The 22,918-nt window shown below is 33.7% G+C and overlaps 1 protein-coding gene across 7 annotated transcripts in view; it reads left to right on the forward strand.

Moving 5' to 3' along the window:
* Nucleotides 1-22,918, forward strand: part of AGO3 (argonaute RISC catalytic component 3) — a 97,121-nt gene that overhangs the window by 70,168 nt on the left and 4,035 nt on the right. For all 7 annotated transcript variants that reach the window (XM_033114704.1, XM_033114702.1, XM_033114703.1 and 4 more), the window contains 7 exons: nucleotides 2,127-2,311; nucleotides 11,148-11,307; nucleotides 12,776-12,866; nucleotides 16,613-16,807; nucleotides 17,163-17,297; nucleotides 19,831-19,932; nucleotides 22,597-22,796. In XM_033114704.1, the coding sequence (XP_032970595.1) occupies nucleotides 2,127-2,311; nucleotides 11,148-11,307; nucleotides 12,776-12,866; nucleotides 16,613-16,807; nucleotides 17,163-17,297; nucleotides 19,831-19,932; nucleotides 22,597-22,796 (1,068 nt within the window). The remainder of the gene's footprint in view (nucleotides 1-2,126; nucleotides 2,312-11,147; nucleotides 11,308-12,775; nucleotides 12,867-16,612; nucleotides 16,808-17,162; nucleotides 17,298-19,830; nucleotides 19,933-22,596; nucleotides 22,797-22,918) is intronic.

Consider the following 22,918-nt stretch of genomic DNA (forward strand, 5'->3'; position numbering starts at 1 on the left):
CTTATTGAAAATGCCTTTTTCCTGTGTCTAGTCATCTAAATACTACCCAATCTTCTGTGATTTGTGATGCTGGAAATAGTCTCTTTTAACTCTAGATATAATAGTTTTTTAATATCCTCTCTATTTGCACTTGTCACTTTCTGTATAAAATAGAATTGTGTTATAATTCTGCAAATTTCTTATCTCCCCTCTAGAATCTAATTTTCTTAAGAAAATGATTGTCTTATTTAAATCTCTACTAATAGATCCTATACAGTATGCCCATAACGAATACTTCTTGAGTGATTTAGAGACCAATTTACCCAGAATTTGCCTTGCCTCCTTTTGTAAGAAATAAAGATATTTTTCTATTTAATTTTTTGTTCACTCCTTTTTATTAGCTCCAAATCTCTAAATGTATTAAGGTTCACTTAATATTTTTTTTCCTCCAAAGTTTTACACCCCCCCTCCCCCCCTACCCCCCCCACCCGCTTTCAAGGAAAATGTCACAAGGGCAGTTTACTATAACACTACAGTTATCTTACTTGACCTCCAGAGACTAAAGGAAAAACCTCCAATTGTTTTTCAAGTTTATTCTTTTCATTTGCCGTTTGTTATTCATGGCTTGATAGAAGTCTCATAATCATTGGGCTCATGGCTCTTGTTCAGGCTGACTGAAAATACTCACCTTTATACTTCTTGAATTAAACACTAATAAGAAAAAGGAAAAGGGAATTCTTATAAACTTTATCTCTGTTCTAAGGGAATCAGTGGTTTTGATCAAAGATAACTCAAATCCTTGACTTAGGACCTTATTTGTTTTAAAAACAAGTAAAGTGATTGTTAGACCTTGGTGTTATTACTCATTTATCCTAGGCTAAATGCAGAATTTTGTTCAAATATGAAATTTTTAGTCTTCTCTTTTTTTCACTGTGGATAAAGTACATTAAGTGCTGCCTGCTCCATTTGTTTTTTTTTGTGTTTTTTTTTTGTTTTGATTTTTTTATTGGGGAAGGGGAACAGGACTTCACCGGGGAACAGTGTGCACTTCCAGCCCTGTTTTCCAAGTCAAGTTGTCCTTTCAGTCTTAGTTGTGGAGGGCGCAGCTCAGCTCCAGGTCCAGTTGTCGTTGCTAGTTGCAGGGGGCGCAGCCCACTATCCCTTGAGGGAGTCGAGGAATCGAACTGGCAACCTTGTGGTTGAGAGTCCATGCTCCAACCAACTGAGCCATCCGGGAGGCAGCTCAGCTCAAGGTGCCGTGTTCAATCTTAGTTGCAGGGGGCGGAGCCCACCATCCCTTGCAGGACTTGAGGAATTGAACTGGCAACCTTGTGGTTGAGAGCCCACTGGCCCATGTGGGAATTGAACCGGCAGCCTTTGGAGTTAGGAGCATGGAGCTCTAACTGCCTGAGCCACCGGGCCGGCCCCTCCATTTGTTTTTAAATGTTGTTTTCATACGTTTTTTAAAAAAATTTTTCTGAGGACACAATCTTTCCTGCTATCCTAGTTTGAAATTATTGTGGTAAGAAATTCTGGACTAGGTCAGAGTTCTCACTCTGCCATTACCTAAACATTTGACCTTAGCCAAATACTTAATGTGCCTGAAACTGTTTTCTGATCTATAAAATGGAAATAATACCTGACCTACCACTTTCTTTTGAATCTTGTCATGATCAGATTAGAAAATATACAGTAGCTTAAATTTATCAAGCTCTTAACCATGTCTTGAGCAGTATGCTAAGTGCTTTTACATGTATTATCTCATTTAATCATCACACCATCCCTATACTAGAAGTAATCGTTTTACTAATGAGAGAAACTGAAAACTTTTGCCTAAAATTTCATACCTAGTAAGTAACAGAACTAGGGTTAGAATCTGTCATGCTAACTCTAGAGCTGAGCTCTTAACCAGCACACTCTTTTACTAACACCCTCAGTAAAGTACAAGATGCCACATAACTATTAGTAGTATTCGTTTGCGAAATAGATTACTGACCCACATTGCCCTTATCGTCAGTAGTCTGGTGACCTCTGCATGTAGCACATAAATCTTTGCTTCATTCTCCATTCCTTTCCCAAACTTTTCTTTACCACTGTAGATGCTGACCTTAGACAAAGGTTTTATTTTTAATGATTTCTCCTTCTAGGGGTTTCACGGATCAGCTGCGTAAGATTTCTAAAGATGCAGGAATGCCCATCCAGGGCCAGCCTTGCTTCTGCAAGTACGCACAGGGGGCAGACAGCGTGGAGCCCATGTTCCGGCATCTCAAGAACACCTACTCTGGGCTGCAGCTCATTATCGTCATCCTGCCAGGGAAGACGCCAGTGTATGGTAAGGACAGCTTAAAATCGCATTTTTCCTCAAGTACTTGATATTCCTTTTAGAATTATGCCAAAACATTCTAAAACTTTCAAACATTAAAATGTATTTTGTAGTTTACAGAATTTAAAACTGTGTATTGTTACTTTAAAAAGACAAATCAGTAAGGCAAACTAAATGATCCAAGAAGAGACCCTGTGAAAAGGATTTGGGTAAAGTAGGCATTACCAAACAATGGTTAAGGGTTTAATTATTATTAAAAATGTCATTGAGATAACTTGATTATCACTGTAATATAGTGGTTATGGCGTCAGGCTATGGTTCTGGAGTCAGACTATGCTACTTAATACCCAGGTACTGCCAGGTGAACTACCTGTGTGATCTGGCTGAATTACTTAAACCTTAGTTTCCTCCTGTGAAATTGAGATACTGTTAATACCTAATCCATACAAGGTAGTTGTGAGGATTAAATAAATTTACATACGTAGAAGACCTAGAATAGCACCTGTCATACAGTTAACACTCAGTAAATGTTAGCTAGTATTACAGTAAACAAATTAAAGTTTTGTGAGAAAAGTAAGTTAAATATAAATCATTAAATCATGGAAAAACATAGTGTAATTTTCAAACTACTAAATGGAGTATAATCAGTTAAGCTTAGAAATGATAGAAGAATTCACTGCATAAAAATTAAAATTTCTGTATGTCATAAATGTATAACTAAAATTAAAAGGAAAACAACAGAAAGGAGGCAATATTTGTAGCAAATGCAGACAATACTGGGCTAGTTTATTATTAGTTAAAATATTCATATAGACCTGTTACTGTGTTCAACAAAGGAAAAAATTCTTCTATTCGTTTAGATTAATAAGCAAAGAATATAAACTAAAATTTCTCAAGAAAAAGCAAAACAAATAAATATATGAGAAAATGTTGGTTTTCACGGGTAGTTCAAGTACAAATTAATAAAAGGAAAAATTTTATGCTACTATATTAACAAATATATTCAAATATTGTAATACCTAGTGCTTGTGAGTATGCAGTGAGTCTACCATTTTAATACATTGCTGATGGCAGTATAAATGATAATATCCTTCCCATCAAAAGTATAAAATTAAAAAAAATTTTTAAAAAGTATAAAAATGTTTTTTAGTCTGTGATTCAGTATTTCCATTCCAAAAATGTGTTCAAAGGAAAGAATTCACATTATAGAAAAATCTCTACGCACAAAATTTTTGTAGTGATATTTGTGATATTAAAAACTAAGAACTGGTTTTAAACAATAAGTAAATTATAGGATGTTGATGAAATATTATGCAATGATTAAAAATGAGGGTTATAAAATTCAAGTTAGTTTTAAATTTGCAGTAAAATACATAAGATTTCAAACTGAAATAATTTGTAAATTAGTAAAGAAAGAACAAACAACTGAAAAATAGACACAGGACATAAAAAACAAATTATCTTATAAAACATTTAAGATTCCTCCATGTCTTTTTGTGGCTTAATAAGTTTCTTTTTATTGCTGAATATTTCATTGTATGGATGTAGTATGGCCTGTTATTCATTTACCTATTAAAGGACATCTTGATTGCTTCTAGTTTTGGCAGTTATGAATAATGCTGCTATCAACATTCATGTGCAGATTTTTGTGTGACCATAAGTTTCCTATTCAATTGGGTAAAGAACTAGGAGCATAATTGCTTTATCAAATGGTAAGATTGCCAAATTGTCTTCCAAAGTGGCTGTACCATTTTATATTCTCACCAGCAATGAAAGACAGCTATTGCTCTGCATCCTCCCTAGCATTTGGTACTGTCACTTGTTTCTTTTTTTTTTAGCCATTCTTATAGGTGTGTGGTAGTATCTTGTTGTTTTCATTTGCAATTCCTTAATGACACATAACATTTTTCCAGGATGTCAAGTCATTGTTTTTCAATCTAGTTGTGAAGGGCACAGGCTCAGCTCCAAGTCAAGTCATTGCTTTCTATCCAGTTGTGAAGGGCACAGCTCACTGGTGCACGTGGGACTCGAACCGGCAACCTTAATGTTATGAGCACCGTGCTCTAACCACTGAGCCAACAGTCGCCCCCCCCCCCAGTTTTTTTTTCTTATGTTATCTTCTAGTAGTTTTAGTTTTGCTTTTTATATATAGATTATAACCCATTTTGAGTTAATTTTTGTGAAAGGTGTGAAATCTGTGTCTAGATTCATGGCTGTCTAGTTGTTCCAGCTGCATTTTGTTGGAAAGACTGCCTTTTTCCATTAAATTACCTTTGCTACTTTGTCAAAGATTGATTGACTATATTTATGTGAGTCTATTTTGGGGCTCTTTATCTTGTTCCATTGGTCTATATGTCTATTAATTTGCTAACACCACACTGTCTTGATTAATGTAGGTAGCTTTATAGTAAGTCTTGACGTCAGGTAGTGTCAGTTCCCTGACTTTTTTCTTCACTATTGTGTTAGCTATTCTGGGTCTTTTGTCTCCCTTATAAACTTTAGACTTAGTTTGTCAGTATCCATGAAATAAATTACTCAGATTTTTATTGGGATCACATTGAATCTATAGATCAACCTGGGAAGAACTGACATCTTAACAACATTAAGTCTTCCTATACTTGGACATGGACTATCTCCGTTTAGAGCTTCTTTGATTTCTTTTACAGAGTTTTAAAGTTTTCCTCATATAGATCCTTGATACACTTTGTTAGATTTATACCTAATTATTAATAAATCTTTTTTTTCTTTTATTGTTCATGTAAATGGTATTGTAAATTTAAATGGTTCATGTAAATTTAAATGGTTAAATGGTTAAATGGTTAAATGGTTAAATGGTTCATGTAAATTTAAATAATTTTAAATTATTTTTAATTTATAATTCCAGTTGTTTATTTTGGTATTTAGGAAAGCAGTTTGACTTTTGTATATTTACTTTGTATCCTGAAACCTTGTTATAATCACCTGTTGGTTCCAGGAGACTTTTGGTCAATTCTTTGGGATTTTCTACATAGACAATCATGTCCTCTGTGAACAAAAATAGTTTTCTTTCTTTCTTCCTAATCTATATACTTTTATATCTTTTTCCTTGTATTAGCAAGGACTTTCAATATGATGTTGAATAGGAGTGATAAAAGGAGACATCCTTGAATTGTTCCTGATCTTAGGGGAAAGAAGCTAGTTTCTCAGCAGTAAGCATGATGTTAGCTATAGGTTTTCTGTAGTTGTTTTTTACGAAGTTGAAGAAGTCCCCCTCTAATCCTAGTTTGCTGAGAGTTTTTATTGTGAATGCCTGAATTTGCCACGTGTTTTTTCTGTATCTATTGATATGATCATATGATTTTTCTTCTTTAGTCTCTTACTGTGATTGATTACATTAAGTGATTTTCAAATGTTGAAACCCAACCTTGCATACTTGGGATATACTCAATCCCACTTGATCATGATGTATAATTCTTATATATTGTTGTATTCAATTTGCTAATTTTTTTGATGATTTTTGTATTTATGCTCATGAGAAATATTGATCTGTAATTTTGCTTTCTTGTAATATCTTTATTTGGTTTTGGTATTAGTGTAATGTTGGTCTCATAGAATAAGTTAGGGAGTATTCCCTCTGCTTCTGTTTTCTAAGAGATTATAGAGAAGTGGTATCATTTTTTCCTTAAATGTTTGGTAGAATTCACCAGTGAAATCATCTGAGCCTGATATTTTTTTTTGAAAGGTTATTAATTATTGATTCAATTTATTTAATAGGTAACAGGCCTATTCAGATTATCTATTTCTGCTGTGTGAGTTTGATAGTGTCATTCAAGGAATTGGTCCACTTTTTATAAGTTACCAAATTTGTGGACCTAGAGTTGTTCATAATATTCTTTTATTATCTTTTAAATGTCCATGGGACCAAAAGTGATGACTCCTTTTTCATTTCTGATGTTAATAATTTGTATCTTTTTTTTTTTTTTTTTTTTTGGTTTGGCTAGAGTTTTATCAAATTCATTGATCTATTCAAAGAAGTAGGTTTTTGGTTTGTTGATTTTCTCTATTGATTTCTTATTTTCAATTTAACTGATTTCTGCTCTAATTATTAACATTTTCTTTCCTTCTGCTTGTTTTAGATCTATAGTGTTCTGTTTCTATTTTCCTAAGGTGGAAACATAGGTTATTGATTTTAGATCTTTCTTCTTTTCTAATATATGCATGCAAGGCTATAAATTTACCTTTAAGCACTGCTTTCACTGCATCCCACAAATTTTGATTAGTTATATTTCATTTTCATTTTGATCAAAATATTTTTAAATTTCTCAAGACTTCTTTAATCCATGTGTTACATAGAATTATGTCATTTAATATACAAGTATTTTGGGATTTCCCAGTCATCTTTCCATTATTGATTTCTAGTTTAATTCTATGGTGATCTAAAACTATATTATGTATGATTTCTATTCTTTTAAATTTATTAAGATATTTTTTTGGACCAGAATGTGGTCTATTGTGCTGAACGTTCCATGCGAACTTGAGAAGAATGTATTCTGCTGTTTTTGGATGAAGTATTCTATAAATGTCTCTTATATTCAGTAGATTGATGGTGGTGTTCAAATTAATTCTATCCTTACTGATCTTCTACCTGCTGGATCTGTCAATTACCAAGAAAAGTGTGTTGAAATCTCTACTATAATAGTGGATTTGTCTATTTCTCCTTGAAGTTTTATCAATTTTTGCTTCACTTATTTTGGCGTTCTTTTGTTAGGTGCATATATGTTCAAGATTGTTCTATCTTCTTGGAGAAGTGATCTTTTTATCATTATGTAATGCTCCTCTTTATCCCTGGTAATTTTCCTACTTCTGAAGTTTGCTTTGTGTGAAACTACTATAGCTACTCCAGTTTTCTTTTATTTGATATTAGCATAGTATATGTATCTTCCTGTATCGCTTTATTTTTAATCTGTGTCCTTATATTTAAACTTGGTTTCTTGTAGGCAACCTGTAGTTGGTTCTTATTTTTTTTAATCTTTTTTCTCTTTTTCTGCCTTTTCTAGTTTTAATTGAGCATTTTATGTTATTCCATTTTCTCTCCTCTCAGCATACTTACTCTTAAAAAATTTTTAGGTGTTGCCCTATAGTTTGCATTATATATTTACAACTAATCTAAGTTTTCTGTCAAATAATTCTATACCATTTCACAGGTAGTGTATGTACCTTATAACAAAGTATTCCTAATTCCGCTCTCCTGTTCCTTATAGCATTGCTTTCACTCATTTCACTTAGTCATAAGCTATAGCCACCCAATACATTGTTGCTGTTATTATTTTAAACATTTATCTAGTCAATTAAGAATAAGAAAGCAATAATTTGTTTTACCTTTGCTTATTCTTCTCTAATCTTTCTTTCTATACATAGATCTGAATTTCTGACCTATATTAACTTTCCTTTTTTCTGAAAAACTTCTTTTATCACATCTTGAAAGGCAAGTCTACTGTCAACAAATTCCCTTAGTTTTTATTTGTCTGAGAAAGTATTTCTCTTCCACTTAAAAAAAAAATCATTTAATTGTTTAATGTTTACTTATAAATCAAATTACCACTCACATATTTTGAAGTGTTAAATCATTCTGGAATTCTTATTTTTAAAAACAGCCACTTTATAACCTTCATCCCATTTGTTTTTCTCATAGAAAAGCTCTGTCATCATTTGACACTTTTTTAATTTAAGTTTTATTTCCTGAGTGCTGCTAACTGTATTTCAGCTTCTCCTGTAGTCTTGCCTTCTTTTGTCTGAGAGCTGGGATCTCTACATTTGTAAAGGTGATGGCTTCTTAAGTCAGTCATTTGGTGTCAAATTTTGATTATAGTTTTCATTCTTTCTGATGTACTATTTTCATGGGAGTAGTCCAGGGTTAATTGTTTTTTTAACAAGTTTTTGTATGTATGTGTGGTAAAATATATATAACAAACTTTACCATTTAAACTATTTTAACTACACAGTTCAGTGGCTTTAAGTGTATTCACATCGTCGTGAATTACCACTTATCCATTATCTGTTTCCATCATCAGGGTCCATTTCCAGAACTTTTTCATGTTCCCAAACAGAAACTCTGTCCCCCTTAAACAATAATTCCTCTTCCCACCAAGCCCTGGTAGCCTCTATTCTACTTTCTGTTTCTATGAGCTTACCTATTCTAGGTAACTCATATAAGTACAGTCGTACAATATTTGTCCTTTTGTTTTGAGCTTATTTCACTTAGCATAATATCATCACGTTTTCTCTATGTTGTAGCATGTATCAGAATTTTATTCCCTTTTTTTGTGGTAAAATATATATAACATAAAATTTACCGTTTTAACAAGTACACAGTTCAGTGGCATTAAGTACATTCACACTGTTGTACAACCATCACCAGTATCCATCTCCAGAACTTTTTCATCATGCCTAACTGAAACTGTGTACCTGTTAAACAATAACTCCCCATTCCTCCCTCATCTTAGGCAACCACCATTCTACTTTCTGTCTCTATGAATTTGACTATTCTAGGTACTTTATATAAATGAATCGTACAACATTTGTCTTTTTGTGACTGGTTTATTTCATTTAACATAATGTCCTCAAGGTTTATCAATGTTTTAGTGTGTGTCAGAATGTTTTTCTTTGTAAAAGCTGAATAATATTCCCTTGCATATGTATACCACATTGTGTTTATCTATTCATCAATGGACACTTGGATCACTTCCACCTTTGGGCTATTGTGAATATTGGGCCATTGTGAATATGGGTATCCAGCTGTTTGTTCCAGTTCTTCCTTTCACTTCTTTTGGATATATTCCTGGAAGTAAAATGCTGGATCATATGATAACTCTGTATTTAATTTTTTTAGCAATAGCCATATTGTTTTTCACAGCAGCTGCATCATTTTACATTCCTGCCAGCAGTGCACAAGTGTTCTAATTTCTCCACATTCTCACCACACTTGTTATTTTCTCTCTATATATTTTTATAATAACCATTCTAATGGCTGTGAAGTGGTATGTCATGGTTTTTCTTTGCATTTCCTTAATGATTTGTGATGTGGAACCTCTTTTCATGTGCTTATTGGCCATTTGTATATCTTCTTCAGAAAAATGCCTATTCAAGTCCTTTGGCCACTTTTTAATTGGATTATTTGTTTTGTTCTGTTGAGTTACAGGAGTTACTGTTTAATTGTTTCTGGCTTCATCAACTTCTGCTTCTAACAAACTGACCTTGGCTGTGATTCTCTGCATTCACCTGTTTTGGGGTGACAGTTTGTTCTGTGAACTCAGTTCTCTGATAGATCTAAGAGAAATCATTGATTTTCAGTTTGTTCAGCTTTTGTCTTGTGAGGATGGGAGTGACGACTTGCAAGCCTTTTACATGTTGCCATAGCCAATGTCTTTCTAAAATATAAATCTGAGTTTTATCTCTTTTCCTATCACCCCCACTTTAGTAGTTTTTCATTATGCAATTGATAAAATTGATATTTAAGCTGATCTTCGAAGAATTTGCATGTTCAAATCCATGACTTCCTACCTCTTCGGGATTCATCTCACTCTATGCTTTTTTCCCCACAGGACCTCTTTGTTCATCCTCTTCCTTCTACCTGTAATGCTTCTCATATCCCACTTTCCACCCTCCACCAAGCAAATGTGCATCCTTGTGAATTTTAATTCAGGCATCCCTTCCTTGGGGAAGCTTTGCCTGACCTTGACAAAGTCTAATTCTCTCACTTTGATTGTCTCAAAGCATCTTGTGCCTCTGCTTTATGTTGCTTTCACAGTTGTGATGTTAAATTTGAGAGGTTATTTAATTAAAGCCTATTTTTCTGGCTACAGTATAAGCTCTGTGAGGGCAGGAACAATGTCTGTGTTGACTCACAATTGCATATCCAGAGCCTTGCACAGTACTAGCATATGTTAGGTGCACATTAAATATTTGTTGAATGAATGAATAAAGCTTTAAGGAGGGCAACTTGTCGTTACCTATAAAATTGTTAAATACATAATACCTTTGACCTCTCAATTCTACTTGTAGAAATTTATCCTAAGGCTATAGTTACACAACCAAGCGAAAATAAATATACAAGGATATTATTCACAGCGTCATTTGAAATAATGAAAACCAGAGCAAGCTAAAAATATATCAATAAATGACTAGTTAGATACCTTATGGCATTTAAAAACAGAGTAACTGCTGTTGTTCTAAATAATAAGGGCACCTATATATTGAGATTCAAAACATACTATATTATTAAGTGAAAATGACAAGTTGCAAAATAAAATGTATAGTATGTTCTCAATTTTGATTTTAAAATGTTTTCCATGTGTTTTATATATAAGTTATTACACTGAACTCTTTATGATAGTTATAATGGCAGAGACGGAGAAAGGAACAGGGAACTTTTATTCTTTACACTGTAGTACCTCTGTATTTTTAAATTAAAGGTTTGAAATAGGATTGAAAGCTGTAAGTATACCAGGATTATAACTGCATTAAAATAAAACTACTGGAAGACAGAGTATAATAAAATGCTAACAAGGGATTATGTATGATATTTTTCTCCTTATGGTTTTTAAGTTATTATATTATACTATTTTTATGATGATAAAAATATACTTTCGTATACAAAGAAGAAAACAACTGGAAAAATTATCACTGAATACTTAAGCTAACCTTCAAAGCAGTATGCTTTAATCTTTAACAGCACTGTTTTAGTATTGGTGTAATTTTTGGTATCCTGTAATGTAATGATGTATTTCAAGGGAAGAAACACAGTAGCTTAATTTTCAGTAAAGTTTGAACTTTTTTCTAACTAGAGGTATTTGCATTTGTTCCATAGCGGAAGTGAAACGTGTAGGAGATACACTTTTGGGTATGGCTACACAGTGTGTTCAAGTCAAGAACGTAATAAAAACATCCCCTCAAACTCTCTCAAACTTGTGCCTAAAGATAAATGTTAAACTCGGAGGGATCAATAATATTCTTGTACCTCATCAAAGGTAAGATAAGCTAATCACTTAATAAAATGTTCATTTTTCATACCTTAATTTTTCTATGTATTGCCATATCTAAGATCTGTTTAAGGAACAGCTTTGGTGATGCCTGCCATGGAAGGTAAATAGACATTTTGGCAAAAAATTAAAAGTTTGGGATGAGATTAAGAGATTCCCCTGTAAAAAAAAATCCCCTCCCACCTCCATTTTCATTTAGTAGACAAAATATCTCTTGTCTAGCTAGAAAGTAGTGAGAGCTTATTTCTCACTGGAGAGCCCAGCTTGAAGAATGTTTTCCGTTATTCAATAGTCATCTTCAACCTGATATCATGAGGCTTCTCACCTAGAGAGTGAGGGAAGAAAGGAGGTGGGGGGGATTAGAGAGGTGCATGTCAATTCAGGAAATCAGTTAAGTAAGCTATATCAACACTGCTGCAGTCAGTGGGACAATAGATGTTACTGTTGGGTCACCATTGTATCTAAAAGTTCTGAGGAGGTATGAAACGTAATGACCTGTAAAGATGTGCTGGCTAGGAAAGGGTTTTACTGGGAGAATTGAGCAACATGTACCTTTTAATAGTTGAAGAACTAGGGCTTTAAAAAGTTAAATATCTTGGGGTGGCCAGTTAATTCAGTTGGTTGGAGTGTGGTGCTAATAACACCAAGGTTGCCGGTTCGATCCCCACATGGGGCACTGTGAGCTGCACCCTCCTTAAAAAAAAAAAAAAAGTTAAATATCTTGACCAGTATGCACCACAAATAAGCATTACAATAAGGATGGACCTATGTGTGTTTGACACTAAAGCTCTTTTTTCCCTGTTTTCCGTGTTGCTCTATTTCCTATCCCTATGAAATATGAGATGAGATTCATAAGTGAGATGAATATAGAATTTTATCAATAAGCCCAAGAACTAAGAAATAATCATTTGAATCTTAAAGGATATAGTTTTAGAAAAAAATTAACTGCTAGCTACTTTATGACAAATATATGTTACTCAAATTTATACTTTTGGTCAGGGGAGGGGAAGTAGTAGACTTTCATAATCCTTTTCAATGTAAAGTTTAATGATTCTTTGTCTCCTTGAGAGATTACATAAACTTAAAATATAAGTAAGTGAAAGAAAGATTGATACAAATTAGTGGATTAATATGAGGAAGTTTAGCATTTTTTGTTTGTTAATGAAGAACGCTAGCAGCAATTGTCCTTTGCAACCACCATCACCACTACTTAAGGCAGAAACTGCTCTGAATAAGACATTAATTAGACATATGCATTGTGACAGCTTTTACTTCACTGACCAGGGATTCATGAATTAAGAGAACAAAGCTGTCAGTATCTCAGGCCTTCGAAACTGTCTATATAGGACCTCCTCTGTGCTCTGTCAGCATCTGGCAGTTGTGTTGCAGTATTATGAAACAGATAAATGGATAATGAAAAAAATGAATTATCTAACTCTTAAAAAATGTGTTTAAGACCTTCTGTGTTCCAGCAACCAGTGATCTTTTTGGGAGCAGATGTCACTCACCCACCAGCTGGTGATGGGAAGAAGCCTTCTATTGCTGCTGTGAGTGTCATTAGGCAGGTTTATCTTATCTAAAGTTTAGGCGAGGATCAATATTTTGGTTTCAGCTTTTTGAATTTTAAGGATATTTTATTTGAAACCAACTTTTATAAATATATATAGAGAGAGCCAACTTTCAAATGTTCTTTGTGTTTTTGAAAAGAATGATTCTGCTCTGGTTTGGGGACTACAAGTTCCATATATGTCTATTAAATCAAATTTATTATATTACTCAAATATTCTGTTTCCAACTTAATATTGTCTGTTTGACCTATCCATGATTGTATATTTTCAGTTACTTCTTGTAATTCAAAGTTTGTTTATATATTTCAATAGTGTCTTTGATACAGAAAGATGCATTACATATAAGCTTGGTGGATTGCATTTTTTTTAATTTACTTTTTTTAATATTAGTTTCAGGTGTACAAAACAACATAATGATTAGACATTTACACCCCTCACAAGGTGATAACCCCTCCCCCCAAGTCTACTACTCCTCTAACACCATATATAGCGGTTGCAATACCATTGACTATATTCCCTATGCTGTACTTTACATCCCATGACCATATATATATATATATATGTAATTATAGTTGACACTCAGTATTATTCTACTTCAGATTCAGGTATACAGCACAGTGGGCAGGCATCTGCACAATCTATGAAATGATTCCTCTGATAAGTCCAGTACCCATGTGGCACCCTACATAATCTTTACAACATTATTGATTATGGATTGCATTTTTTTCAATATAAAATATCTTCCACCTTTGTCCAATTTAATACTTTGTACCTGAATTCTTTGTTTTACTACTGCCACTCCCACTTCAATATCTGCCTATTATATCTTTGCCCACCTCTATATCTGTAACTTTTCTGTCACTTATTTTAAGTATATTTCTTATAAATTACAGAAAGCCAGATAATGTTTTACCCAACTTGAAAATTGCTTGATTTTAACAGCTGCCAACGTTTTGAAAATGTCAACATACTTTAGGCATTCTTGATAAATTTCAGAAATTAAACTAAGATTTTTAATATATTTTTTCTATCCATTATAATAATCTTTACATAAATTGTAAGTTTTCACAATCTGATAAGTCTTATTTATCCTTGAAAATGATAGTAATGGTACAATTTTCATGTATGATTCCAAAACTTTTTTCATTAGTGAAGAAAATTGACTTTTATCTATTAACAAATTATATTGCTTTGTATTCTTAGTTATTCATGAAGTGTTTACATTTCAAGTGTCCTGGAGGTACTATTGAGCCATCTCTGATAGTCATAAAAATGTTCTTATAGAAGATAAAATGATTTAGAAAAAAAAAAGAAAGAAATTCAGAAAACTTACTTTGGATTTGCTAGTTTGGGATCATTTTTCCAAGAAAGTTTAAGCATATCTGAATTCTTTAAGACTTGTGGGTAGTCATTATCCTTTCCTACTAATCTATTTAAACCAAATACGGTGTACGCTGTATCCACTTTTATCATTATCAAAGGCCTTGTAAATAGATTTTATTAATTGATTATTTTTGCTATATGACTTCTGTTTCCAATAACTTAGACTAGTGTGAGAAACAAATATGAGTCATAAATGCCACATATAATGTATAATAAATATTACGTTAACAGTGATAAAATTTAAGTTTAGATTGTCAAAAACTGGTTTCTTTCGAGAAATTCAGGGAGTTGAAGTGTAGCATAGCGGGTTGTGAGACTAGTAAGCTTTTGAGAGTCTTATAATTTATGCCATCAGAATGGGTATGGATTTATTTTTTAGTAGTGCGATACCAAGCAAGGGAAAGATGGTCAGAGTTCTTTTTTTACATATAGAAGATAAAGAAAAAGCAGATACAACCCCATGTGTATAATAAGTAGACAAGTTCTAGTTCATTTTGTAAAAACTCTTGATTATTTTCTAGTCAGACTAAGACAAAAGAGAAAGATAAGAATTTTCCATATTTTGGTTTCAAATAAATAAGGCATTTAAATTACTAACAGGAAGTTAGATACTTTTGAAGTACTATATGTATGTATATATTTATAATTGAGGTATAATTGATATATAACATTAGTTTCAGGTGTAAACATAATAATTCAATATTTGTATATATTGAGAACTGATCACTACAATAAGTCTAGTTAACATCTGTCACCATACATAGTTACAAATTTTTTTTCTTTTGATAAGAACTTTTAAGATTCACTGTCTTAGCAACTTCCAAATATGCAATACAGTATTATTAACTGTAGTCACCATGCTGTACATTACATCCCCAGGACTTATTTATATAATAACTGAAAGTTTGTGTGTACCTTTTGACCCCCCTTCACCAATTTCACCCACCACCGCCTCTGGCAACCACCAATCTGTTCTCTGTATCTGTGCATATGAGCTCAGTTGTTTTTGTTTTGTTCTGTTTTTTTAGATTCCACATATAAGGGAGATCATATGGTATTTGTCTTTTGTGATATAAGTCAGATGGAGAAAAATACCATATGATCTCCCTTATATGTGGAATCTAAAAAAAACTTAGCAAAAGAAAACAAAAACTCATAGATACAGAGAACCAATACAGAGGGGTAGGTGACTGGGGAAAAGAAAATGGGTATGGGGATCAACTGTATGGTTATGTACGGTAACTTGACTTATAATGGTGACCACTATGTAGCGTATACAAATATCGAATTAAAATGTTTTGCACTGAAATATATGTAATGTTGTATACCACTTTTACCACAATAAAAAAAAATATTTCATTTTTTTTTTTAAATAGCTGAATAATCCTCCACTGTATATGTATATATGCCATACTTTCTTTATCCATTCATCCATTGAGGGACAGTTAGGTTGTTTCCATGTTTTGGCTACTGTAAATAATGCTGCAATGAACATGGGGGTGTAAAGTTCCATTTTTTGAAGCATGACTTTGGTATAAATACTACCCAGGAAGAAAAAGAAGCTGAAGGCAGAGTGACCAGCTGGTTCTCAGCCTAGGCTCTGATCAGAATGATGTGTAGACATTTTTTAAATATTTGGATGCCAGAGATCATGCCTCCGTAGGTCTATAAGTGACTATAGTCAAAGTGAATCTTTAAGTTCATGCTTTAAAGTTCCCTCTGCTTCAAACACATAGCAATATTAAAAAGATACAGAAAGAGAAAATTAAGATAGCTACTCTCAAAACCAAGATTAATTTCTCTAAAGACCAGATACAAAACACAAATACAACACAGTAAGACTTGACGATGGATTCAAGCCTTCTGGTCTAGGACATTACAGTAAGAGAGGAAAAATTCTTTTAAAATTTATGAAGTTTAACAGTGCTAAGATGATGCCAAAATCTTAAGTATGGCTCCGGGTAGAGAAATCAAGGGTTTCAGTGGGTCCTCTTTTTTTGCTTATCTCCTTTCGCTTATTCTCTTTATGTACATCTTTTTGTCTCTGTTCTTTCTTACTATTTGGGCCTACCAGAACACCTATAAATTAGAATCTAATTGTTAAATGTAAAGTGCAGCCTACTTATAGGAAAATAGTTTTTGACCCTGTATTAGGTCTTTTATTCTGTTCTTCACTGGGAATTACTACACTCAAAGTGCTCGATGGTAAGTAGTCAGGTTTTAGTAAAATACAAATTTAAATGAAATCCACGTACCTTTTTCAAATTTTTTTATTGTGATAAATTCATATTCATGTAGTTTTGATTATCTTAATTTCTGTTTCCTTTACTTTTCCAACTTAGGTTGTAGGTAGTATGGATGCCCACCCAAGCAGATACTGTGCCACAGTAAGAGTTCAGAGACCCCGACAGGAGATCATCCAGGACTTGGCCTCCATGGTCCGAGAACTTCTCATTCAATTTTATAAGTCAACTCGGTTCAAACCTACTCGTATCATCTTTTATCGGGATGGTGTTTCAGAGGGACAGTTTAGGCAGGTTGGTTGCCTGGGATCTCATCGTACTGTGGTTAAATCACATATTGTGTTTATAACATGGTGTCTAGTTCAGAAATTAGAAGGCTTAATGAAGTTTCAAGTTCCTAAAGTCAAACTAGACACTTCCTTAGATTTTTCCTTTTAAAATGTTTACGATGAATGTGAAGTTGACTGCTGAGACCATGCTCTGATAATAGTTAAGATGGAAGAGAGAGGTATAAAGAATAGAGAAGCTGGAATAGAGAGCTGTAAAGTGATGAGATTAAGAAATACCAAGACTAAATAATTATCTTACTTTGAAGTATGTGTAATAGAACAACTGACTATATCAAATCTTTCTATTTCATCTTCTCTAGGTATTATATTATGAACTACTAGCAATTCGAGAAGCCTGCATCAGTTTGGAGAAAGACTATCAACCTGGAATAACCTACATTGTGGTTCAGAAGAGACATCACACTCGATTATTTTGTGCTGATAGGACAGAAAGGGTAATCTAACATCTGTTATAATACTATTATAAGCCAAGCTTATCTAACATAGTTCACAGACCACTTAACAAAGGCTTTCTGCCAACAGCAGGGTTTCTAATACATAGTAGCAGATTTCAACAAAGCAGATTATGAGTATAACAGCCTCAAGATAGGTTAATGGTTACTTTTTAACTAACTTCTAGTATAACAATCCAAATGTTCAAAATCCTATTAATGTTTTTTGTTGTTGCAAAGAAACTCATAGTTTCAAAATTGTTCTTTCTATTCATATTTTTCTTCAATGTTCAGAAGAAAAAGTCTATTCTTTTTTTAAATATTGTGTAAAAATTCGTTTTCTTAAAAGCTAGTGACTTTCTAGAGTGATTAGTGGAAATTAATGCAAGCTAAGTTTTAAACAATGCTTCCTTTAAAATTCACATAATTATTTTTTATACTTTATAATGTGCATGTGTACTTTTATAATTAGGAAAGCGAAATAGGTATGAATACATAGGGAAATACATCTTTTTGTCTGTGTGCAACATAGGCAAGGGGCAGTCGAGCTATCATTTCCAGTGCCCTGCCTCTCATCCTGCAAACCTTGGAGCAGAGAAATCTGAGGATTTCAAGTGTCAGTGTCCCCTTTGGAAGGGAGTTCAATAGAGAAGACTGAGAGACACAGGAGTGTCTCTTGTCCTTGGTGTATATTTGGTCTTTGGTTACACTCACTGTGTAACTTAGGGCGAGTAACTTAACATCTCTGTGCCTTTTTCTTTCTCAGCAAGGTTAGGATAACACTAATATTTACTGTATTTGTGTGGTTGAGAGGATTAAATAAATTAAAATACGTAATGCACTTAGAACTATGCTTGGCATATACTCAGTACTCAATAAAGGTTAGCTCGTTACAGTGTGGTGGTGATTGATAGTGATAATAGTAAGGAAAAAGAAATAATAGTAGGCATCGTTCTGGGTATTTTTTATTAATTGAACTCATTTGATCTTCACAAACAACACTCTGAGGTACTTACTATTATTATCCCCCATTTTCCACAGAAGGAAACTGGGGCACATGGAGGTTAAATAACCTCCCATGGTTGCACAGCTAATAATTGATAGAGCTAGGACTTAGATCAGGCAGGCCGGCTCAGCGTGGCCTTCATCACCGTCCTCTATCCCCTGTCTGATAGCAGCAGTGATAGTTTTATTGTGGCTTCCAGGTTGTTAAAGGCCTTTGACCCTAAATTACTAGGTACATTTCAGTACCTAGAAAACCAAAGATTCCTTCAAAAGTAGGATGAGGAAAACCTAAGGTAGATTTAATGATTACTGGCGTCTGCTGTTTAGTCATGCCAGTTTTCCATTCGTTTGCTTCTCTTTCCGCTTTGTTCTAAATATTACTACTAATAATAGATTAGAGACTGTTACAAACGAGGAAACAGAAGCGCAGACAGGTAAAATACCCTAGATCACACAATTAGACGCTGTGATATGAACCCAGGCACTCTGCTTCCTCTCTACCTGGAGTATAACTTTTTATATGTATTAATTAGATTTGTTTGTTCCAAATAGGCATCATTTATTAGAGTACGAACTGTTTTCTTTGTTTTGTGCTTGGTGAAAGCTGGCTGCTTGGTCTATACAGCTATAATTCATGCCCGATAGCAGTCCCTCGTGTGGCAGAAATAATGTCTGAGCCAGGAAAATAGTTTCTGATTTGCTCACCTTGTAAACCTAGAGTTATAGTCAATGATTTTAAATGTGTTAGGGATCAGGAGGTGGAGGTAAGTATATAGCTGTGTCTTAAGGTGTTTTATTAGGAGTCTTTCATTATTTTGAACCATTTCAGTCACATACCTACCCAGAGAAAATCATGGTGTCTGTTTCCTTATAAGATGTTGAAACTGCTGGTGTGAAATAAAAAGAATAGGGCCTTTGCAGTCAATTCCATATTTGACTCCTAGTTCTGCCCTTTACTGTATGCTAGTGGGCAAATTATTTTATATTCCTGAACCTCGGTTTTCCCCAAACAAATCAGAATAATACCTAACTTGCAGAATTATCAGGGTTAGAAACACTGTTAATGTAAAGTACCTGACACTACTTTATTGTGTCTTTACAAATGGTGACTATTGTTGATGTTCTTCACATTCTTTCTAAAAATATATTGTTCTCTAAGGAAAATGCTAATTTTCATAAATTACACAAGCCAGAGTACCTGCTGTACCACAAATTAGAGCACCTAAAGTAACTTGGGGGGAAAAAACAAAAAAGGTTTTAAGTCTTCCACCCATATTGGGATCAACGACCAGTTAAGCATCAGTAGAAACTAAGAACTCTTTGTGGTTTATTATTTTCCCTTTCGGTGACATTTAAGAATAGGAACCAGGACTAGAATAAGGTCTGCTCTTAATGCCTGCTTAAGTAATATTTCAAGCTGCATGTAGTGAATCATGGGATCAGCCTATATATTTATACATTTTTAAAAGTGCTTTCCGACACATTATTTATATTTGTCTTGTTTGTTTAAACTTTAACCAAACAAATCCAGGTCGGAAGAAGTGGCAATATCCCAGCTGGAACAACAGTTGATACAGACATTACACACCCCTATGAGTTTGATTTTTACCTCTGTAGCCACGCTGGAATACAGGTAAGCCTTAATTCAGGAACGTCCATTGACATGTATATTTTTTTTAAATCTCAAAAAAAGGAGAAAGAAAGACCTCTCTCTGCACTCCAAATTGTTTCCACATGAAATTAGATGACACTTTCAGTAAATAGACTTCTTACCTTTCTTACCTTGAGAGAGGCTATGAAAATACCAGAATATAAGTAGTGTAATAAAATAAATTTCCCTAAATTGGGTCCTTAACCTAAAACTTCAAAAAACTTTAAAATATCCCCAATTGTTCCTTTGACATATGTTTCTTTTTGATAATAACACTTCATGGAAAACTTTGACATTTACTGGCAGATATTGAGCATGTGAAACAGTTTAATTGTAGAATTACAGCTTTAAGTTTCAGTTACATAATTTCAAGTCTATTCTTACTCTTTTCTGAAAATCTTTTTATTAATTTGTTAGCTAATATATTTATTATATTATAAGCTTTAATTGAGTGTGTCTCAAACTTTCCAGCAGCAGGAGAGAGTGAATCCATATTCCTAGGAGGACTGAGAGAATGGAACCCAAAACTGTTTTAGGCTACTTGCCCTTGAATAGAATAGAAATTTTAGGAAGATGTACCTTACTGTAGAACTGCATCTTAAAGCTTCATATATATACATCTCACATACACTAAACCCAGTTTCACTCTTACAGCTTAAAATTATTGTCCCACTCATTTATCTGTGTTCTATATCTACTTCTTTTGACCATCAATGTTACATTTCATGGAGGGTAGTCAGCAAAACAAAGTTAAAAGGACCTTCTGAGATAAAATCTGTCTCATTAAAGTATATATTTTAAACCTAGTGTTTCTTTCCTTGTATTTATTCCAAGGAATACTACTGTGACTTTTTAATAAATATTGCAGAGGAGTGAAAGAGATTCTCTGTTCAAATAAATTTTGGAAATGCTGGTTAAACGGATTTTTTTTTTTTACTCGAAGTTTTGGATATGCAAATGGTCATTTTGCATCTTAAAGACAGGAATGTTTCCCCGATGTAGTTAACCAAAACCTTTGTCTTTATAGCCCAATTTCTGATGGTCTTATTTATATATTATCTGTCTCATCTGTGGAATGTGTGTCTCATTCATTACTATGTACCTGGCACCTGATACAGGATATGGCATATAGTGAGTGTTCAGTCAATACTGAATGTATGTGAATGTGTGATATCTGATGTATGCATTATAAACATATAATTTGGGGGAGGTAGATACGGTAATAATTTGAATTTTATCCCCCAAATCTTGCACAGTGTCTGAGAAATGATACTCAAATATTTGTTAAAGTACCAGTTAATCTTTCTCCTTTGCCACTGCCGTTTCCTTAGTTCCTACCCTCATCTCATACCTGAACTAATAAAACAGCCTCCTAACTGCTCCCTTTGCTTTCAGTTTCTTCCTATTTCTAATCCATCCTTCATATTATTGCTGATGTTACTTTTATAAAACCCCAATCTCATGGCATCTAAAAAAATCTCCTGTTTAAAAAAAAAAAGAAGAAACCTGCCACCTATAGGTGAAAATCCAAATTCCTAAGCATGTCCGTCAGTCTGATTCCAAACTTCCTTTTCAACTTCATCTTTTTCCCCTCATGTACCATATTCTGTTCATACTAGCCTATTATCTATTCCCCAAGTACACCATGAAATGTTATGCCCCTGTGCTTTTATTAAGGTGGTTCATTCTCTCTACTATCTCCCAAAAGGCCAAATCTCACTCATTTCCCATTTGGTAAAGAACCAAGGCTTACCCCACAATTACTTCGTTTGGTATTTTCACATGGGACCAAGTGCCACTAGTATTATAGCCATTTATTTGTTGTTTTATAATTGTAGACGCTCTGTCTCCTCTACTCCTCTACAAACTGTGTTTTCCAAAAGACAGGAAACCTTTGACTTTGTTTTTCTTTAACTCCACAGTACCTAACACAGTACTAATACATAGGAGCTCAAGTAAATGTTCTGGTGTTTTTATTATGGTAAAATATACGTAACATACAACTTAGCATTTTAACCATTTTTAAGTTTACTGTTCCATCGCATTAAGTATATTCATATTCTTACGCAGCCATACCACCATTTATCTTCAGAACTTTTTCATGTTCCCTGACACTCTGTACCCATTAAACACTAACTCCATTCCCCCTTCCCCCAGCCCCTGACAACCACCATTCTACTTTCTGTCTCTATGAATCTGACTACCCCAGGTGCCTTATGTAAGTGAATCAGATATTTGTTCTTTTGTAACTGGTTTATTTCATTTAGCATGTCATCAAGGTTTATCCATCACATGGTATGTATCAAAAACATTTCTTCCTTTTTAAGGCTGAGTAATATTCCGTAGTATTACATATCACATATTGTTTATCCATTCATCCATCAGTGGATATTTGGGTTGCTTCCACCTTTTGGCTATTGTGAATAATGCTGCTTTGAACATAGGTGTGCAAATATCTGTTCGAGTCCTTGCTTACACTTCTTTTGGATATATGCCCAGAATCAACTAAATGTTTTTTTAATCAATTGTTAAATTAGAATATGTTTTACTAATGTACAAAGCTGGCTTTTTATATAACTTAGTCTGTGCTGAACATTTATTGAAAAGTTTAGAAATCAGCAGAATGTGTCTTTGCCTTGTCTATAGGGTACCAGCCGTCCTTCACACTATCATGTTTTATGGGATGATAACTGTTTCAACGCAGATGAACTTCAGCTGCTAACTTACCAGCTCTGCCACACTTATGTGCGCTGTACACGATCTGTTTCTATACCTGCACCAGCGTATTATGCTCACCTGGTGGCATTCAGAGCCAGATATCATCTCGTAGACAAAGAACATGACAGGTAATATAAAAGCATAACAAATACAGACTCTCACCCAAATCTAAGTATGGCCTAGATGTTAGGATTTTCTTGGGAAATTTGTTTAAGTGTTTCCATGTCAGTATGTGCCTCTCTGTTTGCCA

This window comes from Rhinolophus ferrumequinum, chromosome 9, assembly GCF_004115265.2.
Source record: "Rhinolophus ferrumequinum isolate MPI-CBG mRhiFer1 chromosome 9, mRhiFer1_v1.p, whole genome shotgun sequence".
Taxonomy (NCBI): Eukaryota; Metazoa; Chordata; class Mammalia; order Chiroptera; family Rhinolophidae; genus Rhinolophus; species Rhinolophus ferrumequinum.